Source organism: Juglans regia, chromosome 13 (assembly GCF_001411555.2).
Source record: "Juglans regia cultivar Chandler chromosome 13, Walnut 2.0, whole genome shotgun sequence".
Taxonomy (NCBI): domain Eukaryota; kingdom Viridiplantae; phylum Streptophyta; class Magnoliopsida; order Fagales; family Juglandaceae; genus Juglans; species Juglans regia.
The window spans coordinates 2,609,088-2,618,649 of record NC_049913.1 but is presented as its reverse complement, the minus strand read 5'-3'; the positions used below and the strand labels follow the sequence as shown (position 1 = coordinate 2,618,649).

Below are 9,562 nucleotides of genomic sequence, written 5' to 3'. Positions count from 1 at the left end.
TTAGTTTAAGGATTTAAGTTTTATAAATTATTTTAAAATAGCTCGAGTATTTCTACTAAATTATAAATTAGTATTTTAAGTAATTTAAATACTAGGATTTATTGATTATAGTGTTAAACAAAATATTTGTTTGACTATCTTTTAGATTGTGAATTTAATTAAGTAAGATATTAGTACTTATTTGTTTCCGAACAAATTTAGTGATAGTTATTATTGTATATAGGTCTCAAGTTACGAAGTGTTATTCAAGAAGAAGCGCAGCGAGGTAAGTAATTTGATCATAAATTAGGATCATCACAGTTAGCCTATATGTATGTATTATTCAAGACAGTTCATTGATAGCCATTATTTATAAACCGCTCATGTCATGTGCAAGCATGTCATCCAGCATAGCATATGATCATGTCATCCCGCATCATGTTTAAATTCAGAAATTATGATTATGTATGTAATATGTCATGCATCTCATGTGTATAAGACACGTAAGCCATCTTAAATTCAAGTGTAAGATAAATAAGATCAGTTAATAAGATGACCATTCAAATGCATGGTACCAATGCGTACCCTAGTTTCAAGGTGATGTACAAGCCATGAATTCGTGGTCCACCATAGTATGCCGAATACTATCAATGGTCTCCTTGTGGTCAAGTGGGATGTAACAGTGTAACTTCACACACGTACAGTTAGCCAGATAAATTAGTATAAACAATATTACCTGTGTTTTGAGTCTCGACACTCTCGTGACTTCGTCGTACAATAAGAGTAGACATCGAGACGAGAAACTCTTAATCACTGTACTATACACGTACAGACACGCCGCCGCCACGTTGCATTAATATATTGTCTACCGAGAAGTTAATTTTTTTTAAACAGTTTTTAAAATGTCTTATTAAACATTAAAAAAAATTACAAACTCATTAAATTTTTTTTAATTAATCATTAAGTAAAAAAACAAAAAAATCAATCGGTGGAGAGTGAATATCATTTCCCATATGGTAGTGGAATTGGATTATAGTATTATACTGAAGTATATGCTTTGAAGAGGACGTGGGTAATGCGTGAACCTTAAGTACAAGATCACGAGATCAAGCATGCAGGCCGGAGGAAGTTAATATCCACCAGAAGAAAATAATGACTTCGTGGCTTCATGGGTTCTAGAGAACGCGGTAGGTCACGTGGTTACACTTGATTGGTAACTGCTTGCATTATTATTATTATTTTTTTTTTGATGCTTGCTTGCATTATTATTGGTATACATAGTACATACTTCTATTATGGAGGGGAGCAGTTATTATATAATTGTAACATTCACTTCCTGTATGTCATGAGTGTTACGTATTTTTTATAAAAATAACTTGGTAAGAGATTTCAAATTTTTTAAATAAAATTAAAAATTTATTTTATAAAAAAATGTCTAATAAAATATCTTTTAAAAATATTAAATGAATAAATTGAATAAATTCATGTCTGAAACTAAAATAAATTGAACTGAAACTAAAATAAACTTAACCACCTAGGTAAGGTTTTCATAAAAATTTTCATGTTGAGAGTTTAAAATTCATGACTGTTCATACTGATGCTTATGCTATGTATGACTGATTTAACTGAATTAACCGACTGATATGACTGATTTAACTAATTTATCTGACTGGCCAACACACTTAACCATGCGTGTGAGATTGTGCACTGACCCCACATCCCGCGGCCACAAGGGGAGCCATTGATAGTATTCTGGCATACTATGGTGGACCACGACTGAATTCATGGCTTGTACATCCACCTTGAAACTGAATTGCATTGGTACCATGCATTTGAATGGTCATCTTATTAACTGATCTTATTTTATATTACACTTGAATTTAAGATGGCTTACGTGTCTTATACACATGAGACGTATGACATATTACATACATAATCATAATTTCTGAATTTAAATATGATGTGGAATGACAAAATCATATGCTATGCTGGATGACATGTTTGCATATGACGTGAGTGGTGTATAAATAATTGGCTAGAAATGAACTGGCTTGAATAATACTTATTTATAAGCTGAACTATGATAATTCTAATTTGTGATCAAATTACTTACCTTGCTGCGCTCCTTCTTGAATAACACTTTGTAACTTGACACCTATATGCAATAATAACTATCACTAAATTTGTTTGGGAATAAATAAGTACTAATATTCTACTTAATTAAATTCAAAATCTAAAACATAGTAAAACAAATCTTTTGTTTAATATTATAATCAATAAATCATAGTATTTAAATTACTTAAAATACTAATTTATAATTTAGTAGAAATGCTCGAGCTATTTTAAAATAATTTATAAAACTTAAATTCTTAAACTAAGTTTTATTTCATAACATAATAATTAAATCCTATAAGAAACCTAATAAATACTAATATCATTTAAATATTCTTAACATAATAATTTATTAAAATTCTACTAAATAGACAAATGAATATTAACAAAATATTAGACTCAATAATATACTTTAAAATATATTTCAAATTCTTTAAATACTTTCTTATAAAAAATGAGCCATTGACTAATATATTAATTTAATAAAATTAAACTCAAATTCAAATAAAAATAACGTAATAGTCTCCATAAATATCATATTCTTAAGTATAAATTTATAAATGTAATTTCTTTAATCTAAGTTCCATAGGAACTTGTGCTGGTTTACAAGCAAGCAAACTTGCATCACTGTGAAGTTCTAGTGCATAATGCCTTTGGCATAAAGATATGTCGTTACTTGTACGTGTCACTTCCAAACTCAAGAAATATTTGATATTCCCAAAGTCTTTTATCTAGAATTGATTGTGGAGATAAACTTTGCAATCTTGTATTGACTATAAATCATTGCTAGCAAGAATGATATTATTTAAATAAATCAATAATATAATAAAGGAATAATCTTTTATCTTTATGAACAAAGAATAGTCACAATTGGACTGAGTGAGTCCACAACTGAATAAAACCACTGCCTAGATGCTCGTTTAAGTGTTTAAGTCCATAGAGAGACTTAACTAATCTACATACTCGAGTCTCCCTCTTGCTCCCATAACCAAGTGGTAGTTACATGTAAACTTTTTCATCTAATGACCTATGGAGAAAGACATTATTTACATCAAGTTGATGTAAATGCCAATTATATATAGCAGCAACAACCAATAGACAACGTATAGAAGTTAACTTGGCAACTAGTGAGAAGGTATCCAAGTAGTCAAGGCCTTCTTGTTGGGTGTAACCCTTGGCAACAAGCCGGGCTTTATATATTTCGATTGAACCACCTAAATTGTACTTGATTTTAAACACTCATTTACATTCAATGAGATGTTTATTAGGAGGTAAAGTTGTGAGTTCCCATGTATGATTTGCCTTAAGAGTAGCTAACTCTTCTGTCATATTTTTGCGCCAATGAGGATATTGGACAACTTGATGATAGAATTTGGGTTCAAAGTTTGATGACAAACTAAGAGTGAAAGCCCGATGTGCAGAAGAAAGTTAGTCATATGATAAAAAACTAGAAATGAAGTAAAGAGAAGAATTGTGCTTACCAGTAGTTGTAGCCATAGAAGAAACAAGAAAGGTAGAAGTAGATGGTAGCAAGTTACAATGATATTGTTGTAAGTATGAAAGAGGATGCTAAAGCCGAGATGACTTTCTGACTTGTGGAATGGCAGTATTTGTTTCTGTTTGAAGTGGGAGTTCATCAACAGAGTTTGTAAGATTAGGTACATTATCAACAAAAGAGTTTGGGAGGTCAAACTCATTGATAGGTTTAGGAAGAACAAGATAATCAAGAGAGTCTGTGAGGTTAGATGCATTGATGAATATCTCACCTAAGGAAGAGTCAGATTTAAAGGAGAACAAATGTTCATAGAAAATAACATCTCTAGAAAGAAATATGGGGTTAGTTTGTAAGTCAAGAAGTTTATATCCTTTGACAACAAAGAGATATCCAAGAAAACGACACTTTCGAGCACAAGAATCAAACTTAGATTGATTAGCAGATAATGTGGTGTCATAACACAAACACCCAAATACCCGAATGTGAGAATATGAAGGAAGAGATGAGCGAAGCATTTCATAAGGGGATTTATTTGATAGAAGAGGAATAGGAAGTCTGTTTATGATATAAGTAGCAGTGAGAATACAATCCCTCCAAAATTTAAGGGCTAAATTGGATTGAAAATGTATAGTTCTAGCCACTTCAAGAAGCTGTCTACGTTTGCGCTCTATTATACCATTTTGTTATTGAGTGGCAACACAACTACGTTGATGAACAATGCCTTTAGAAGAATAAAAAGAACGCATGTTAAATTCTAAACCATTATGACTACGTAGGACTTTTATGATTTTGTGATACTAATTTTCAATCAAAGAAATAAAGGAAAGCAACTTAGACTGAACATCTTATTTGACTTTGAGAAGGAAAACCCAAGTGGCTCTAGTGAAGTCATCTACAATAGTGAGGAAATAACGAAAACCTTCTAAAGTTGGTGTGGAAAACGGGCCTCAAATATCACAATGAATAATGTGAAATGAACAAGTGGTAGATGAAGAACTAATTATAAAGATAAACGATATTGTTTAGCATAATGACAAACATCACAATTGGAATGAGAAAATTTTATTGAAGGACACTCTTTGTGCAGTAACAATTGTCTAGTATGAGAAGTGTGGTCTAAACGACAATGCCACAAATCAAAAGAAACAGTGTTTACATGAGTATGTACAAAAGCATTGTTTACATGAATAGTATTTACAGAAACAATGTTTACAGGAATTATGTTTAAAGATACAACTGAGTTTGAAGAAGTTGATGGAGACAACAAGTAATAAAGGCCACCTTTTTCTTTATCGAATCTAATCGTCTTCCATTGGTACAGGTCCTCGATAAAATAAAATTGAGCAAGAAATATTAGGGAACAAGCATTACAATTAACCAACTTACTGGTATATAAGAGATTGAATGAGAAAGAGGGGATGCAGAGGAAATTATTCAAGATTAAAGATTCAGAAAGCTTAACAGAACCAATATGTGAGACATAAACTTTAAGACCAGTTGTAAGGGTAAGAAACATGGGAGGTAACAACTGAGAAAGATTGGAAAAATTGAATATAATAAACCATGTGGTTAGTAGCACCCGTATCAATAATCCAATGATTGAAAGAAGAATTATGAAAAAAATTATGTTTCAATGAAGAAAGAGCGAAAGAAGAAGCAATTATACTTGATTGACCAAAAATTGATTCGATATTATGATGAGAGGAACTACCTACAAGATTAACCATGAGAGTATTAGAAGAAGATTTATAACTCTCAATCATGGATAAGAGTTGTTGGTACTGTTCTTGAGTAAAAGGAAATTGAGGCAACTCAGCAACTTGAGACTCCTGTGAATTGAAAGGTAACTCAGATGATTGGCAACCAGAAATAGAATTAAGCAATGTTTATTCATCTTGAAGCCATGCGGGTAACCATGAAACTTGCAACACTTTTCTTTGGTGTGGTCAGTCATACTACAGTGGCTGCAAAGAGGTTTGGGTTTTTGATTATTACGTTGAGGTCGTGATTGAACTCCAAAGTTGATTGTTGGTTGAACGTTGATCAAGGCAACAGTTTCAAGACTAGGTACAAGAACAAGTAACATAGCACATTGTCTTTTAGCTTGTAGAATCAAAGAAAAAACTTGAGTAATGGGAGGGAGAGGATCCATAAGAAGGATATGATCCTAAACAATATAGAAAGAATCACTGAGACCAGTCAAGAAACACACGACTTATTCTTCATTGTGGCACTCAATAAAAGCTTTAACAACCCCACATCGACAATAAGAACCACAACCATAAGTAGGAATAGGATGATAGACCATCAATTCATCCCATAGGGTTTTGAGTTGAGTGACATAAGAGGTTACAGAAAGATCACCTTGTTGCAAAAAACCAAGCAATTTTTGCGATTGGAAAATGCGAGAAGCATTTGTTGAGAAAAATGATCTTTACATAGATTTTGGTAGTATCAATGAAGATACAACTAGCAACAATCTCTTTTGATACAGAATTTAGCAACCACAATAGGATCATATCATTACAACGTAACCAAGCTTCATGGAAAAGATCAGTAGAATCTACTGGTGACTCCAAAGAACCATTAATAAATGAGAGTTTATTTTATTTTATTTATATGTCGGGAACTTTTCTAAGGCAGGACCCTTCAGACCCAACCCTATAGAGTAAACCTTGGTCCCATGTATAACACATTCAAAAGTTTTCCTACAAAGTTTCTCTATTGATTAAATCGCTAACTTTTCACTAAGGAGTGTGACTCCAAAGAATTTTTTACACTCATAAAATATTAAATTTTAAACCTTGAAAGGAGTAATACTAATACTCCAAGACGAAAGCTTTTACCACTTAGGCCAGCCCAGTTGGGGTTAATAAATGGGAGTTTATTCTTGGGCCGTAAATCCATTTGTACAGATCGACTGTGTGTGTGATAATTTTCACCCGAGAGAACTTGAGTGACAAGACATACCAAGATTATATCCATGACGGAAAGCGGAAGAAGAGGACACCCTTGTTGAAAGAAAAATCTGATACTATGTAAAACAGAAAAGAAAACTGTAGAAAAAGGAGATTTCAAGATTCGTGTCTTTCTTGATTTCTATGCATGTACACATGACTACGAAATGAATATATATAGTTAGTTTATTTACACATGCTGTATTTCTATTGGTAGTTAATTACAAGTAGACCACCATCTCTAACAGTGAGTAGGAATACAAGTCTCAAGTCTGCATATCAAACAGATTTATCAAAACAAACAAGGATTATCAGCTCTCACAGTCTGAAATCTCATCATCCCAAATCAAGTTCATCCAGTACCCATCCATCATTCTAATAGTGATCCTGACTGACTATCTTTTTGCAAGAAGTCAAAGGCAACTCTGGAATTGTAATTAGTTGTTTACTCCACATTATTCAGACTTGACATCAACTTTGGAATCTAAATTCTAGAACTGGTATGGCAGATCTACTGGCTGCCCCCAATATTGGTTCCTTTCAGGGGCTGCCGTCGAGGACCCCAGTTGGCCATCATCGAAACCCAAACCCAGTATCGATTCCATGTTGCATAGAGGAATATCGTCTAGGAGCCCCCTAAGTTCATCCAAATCACACATTTCATCCATAGAATAATCATGTCCACCATCCCAATAACAGTTCCCAACGCCACTAGCTTCCTGTTTGATGTCATGGAGATCATCCTTTGCTTCTGGCCTCGCAGAATAATCCTGTCCATCCTCCCAATAAAAGTTTGGAATGTCAGTAAATCCCGGTTTGATGTTGCAGGGTTCATCCTTTGCTTCTGACTGTGACATCCTATTCGGCATGTCAGCTTCAACTACTGCATCTAGCCGAGTACACATTCTTGATTCAACTTCCCCACTCTCATTTCTCAAATTTGGGATAAGAGGCTTCACATCTATTTCTTCGGCTGCACAGACCCCGGAGTGGTTGAATGTAGTCGTAGAATCACAAGTTCCTGATGAAGTAGTGACTGAACAACAACCCGGAAAATTGAGGCGGGCACGAGAACCATACATTGCCTTTGCAGCTTCATCATAAGCAAACGCAGCTTCAACTGCATTAGCAAAAGTACCAAGCCAAAGCCTTTTCCCCTTGTTTGGCTGCCGAATTTCCGCAACCCACTTACCCCATGTCCTCTGCCGAACTCCTCTGTAATCACATCTCGAGTTCTCAGGCCCTCCCTTTCCTTTCATACATCCCTTCTTCGACCCAATAGCTGGAGCTCTACGAATGGGTTTATCGTTGCAAGAATCAAGCTGGACGGTCTGTTCTTTCCACTTGGAGAGGGTCTCAGCCACGGACAAACATCCATCTCGCCCCGTACGCGACTTCCCCTTCCTGGAATATTTCAACGAGAAAGACGTCATATTAGCACCTTATTTTTGCAAAACTCTATTCACAGAATCTAGGCTATAGTATTGCACAGCAGAAGCAACAATCAAGTAACAAAGTTATTATTCCGAATACGGGACTGTCAGAATCTGCACTACTATTGGAAGCAAAACTCAATAAAAAATAAATAAATTCAACAAAGAAATGCAGTGACTTAACTTATAAAGATATAGCTTAATATCAAAAGTAGTTCGCATAGAAACAAAAAACCTATTAATTATTCCCCACAAACAGTAGGCCAATTTTGCACGAAATCTACGACTTCATTCGGCTCCAATTTTTTGAATTTTTATTCTACGATTTCCAAATGCAAATCTGTAGCACTCTACCCAGACAGAAGACCAATAGATTCCCAAATTCAACGAAAATCCTAAGCCCCTCAAATCGAAAAGTTGAAAACCCTTTTTTCCACCGAAGTTCCTAGCCTTCCCAGAATAAAACCAACCAAGAACACAAATCAGGAATCCCTAATCGAAGCCCCTAACCCCCCAACCAAAAAATAAATAAATAAAAGCAAAACCAATGAAATGAAAAAGGAAATGTTCAAATCAACCAACCTCGTAATGGTAACATCCGACGACACGGCCATCGAAGAAACCCACCACCGCTGGTGATCGTGATCTTTCTTTAGTCAGTGCGCGGTTTGTTTGCAGATGTGGTGATACTCTGAACTTTCCAAGGTAGAGAAACACAACAACGTTAATCTGGTAAGAGCTTCAGAGATATTTATACGCTTCTCCACTCCAGTAGATATTTTCTGACGTGGCGCTTTGTAATGGCGTCGTTGCTTGCGTCAAATGTCCCTCGAGAAGCTACCCGAAGTCCGGAGTCCGGACCACTCACCTAAGAGTAAAGCCAGGCTGTCTTTCCTTGGCTCCGAAGTCTCTTCTACTTTTTATTTTTATATTATAAATATCTCTGTACTCCTAAGATCCTTTAACTTAACAGATAGGGTCAAACTTGGCCGTTGGTCCTTTTCTTTTCTTTTTCTCGCAGGAAATGATCTTTAGCACCCAATTTGCCAAGTTGAGTCTGGATAAATATCTTAGCCAATAAAGAATCGCTTTGACAGTCAAACATCTTAAAGATTTCGACCATCTCATCTCTAATTATTATAATTTTTTTAAATTTATATATAAAATATAATAAATAATTTAACTTTTTTAAATATTAAAATAAAAATAATATTTTAATAATATATTTTTTTTAATTTTTAACTTTCTACCTCAACTCATCGTTTGAATATTTAAAATATCTCTAAATAATAATAAAATAATTTAAATTAAGATATTTTATTAAATTTTAAAAAAATAAAAAATAAAAGAATATATTCTAAAATGAAAAAATTATTTTTATTTTGAAATAAAATTAGAGACTATCTAGTTAAGTGAGGGCGATTAATGCTGGAAAAGCCAACAACAATTTTCAAATGAGAAATATTTTAATTACAAAAAGATCAAACAAAAATAAACTCAAAAACTGACATATCTTTATATAATATAATAGACTGTTAAATTATTATTGTAAAATTTATCTAACATATCGAATAGAGCCTTAGTCT

The 9,562-nt window shown here is 33.7% G+C and overlaps 1 protein-coding gene across 1 annotated transcript; it reads right to left on the bottom strand.

The window, feature by feature from the left end:
- Nucleotides 1–6,656: 6,656 nt before the first annotated feature.
- LOC118344267 (dehydration-responsive element-binding protein 2A-like) lies at nt 6,657–8,778 on the bottom strand. Its single transcript, XM_035684526.1, has 2 exons — nt 8,559–8,778; nt 6,657–7,947 (listed from the first exon to the last, which is right to left on the bottom strand). The coding sequence occupies exons 1-2, from the start codon at nt 8,588–8,590 to the stop codon at nt 7,035–7,037; spliced, it is 945 nt and encodes a 314-aa protein (XP_035540419.1). The 5' UTR covers nt 8,591–8,778; the 3' UTR covers nt 6,657–7,034.
- Between the last annotated feature and the right edge of the window lie 784 nt (nt 8,779–9,562).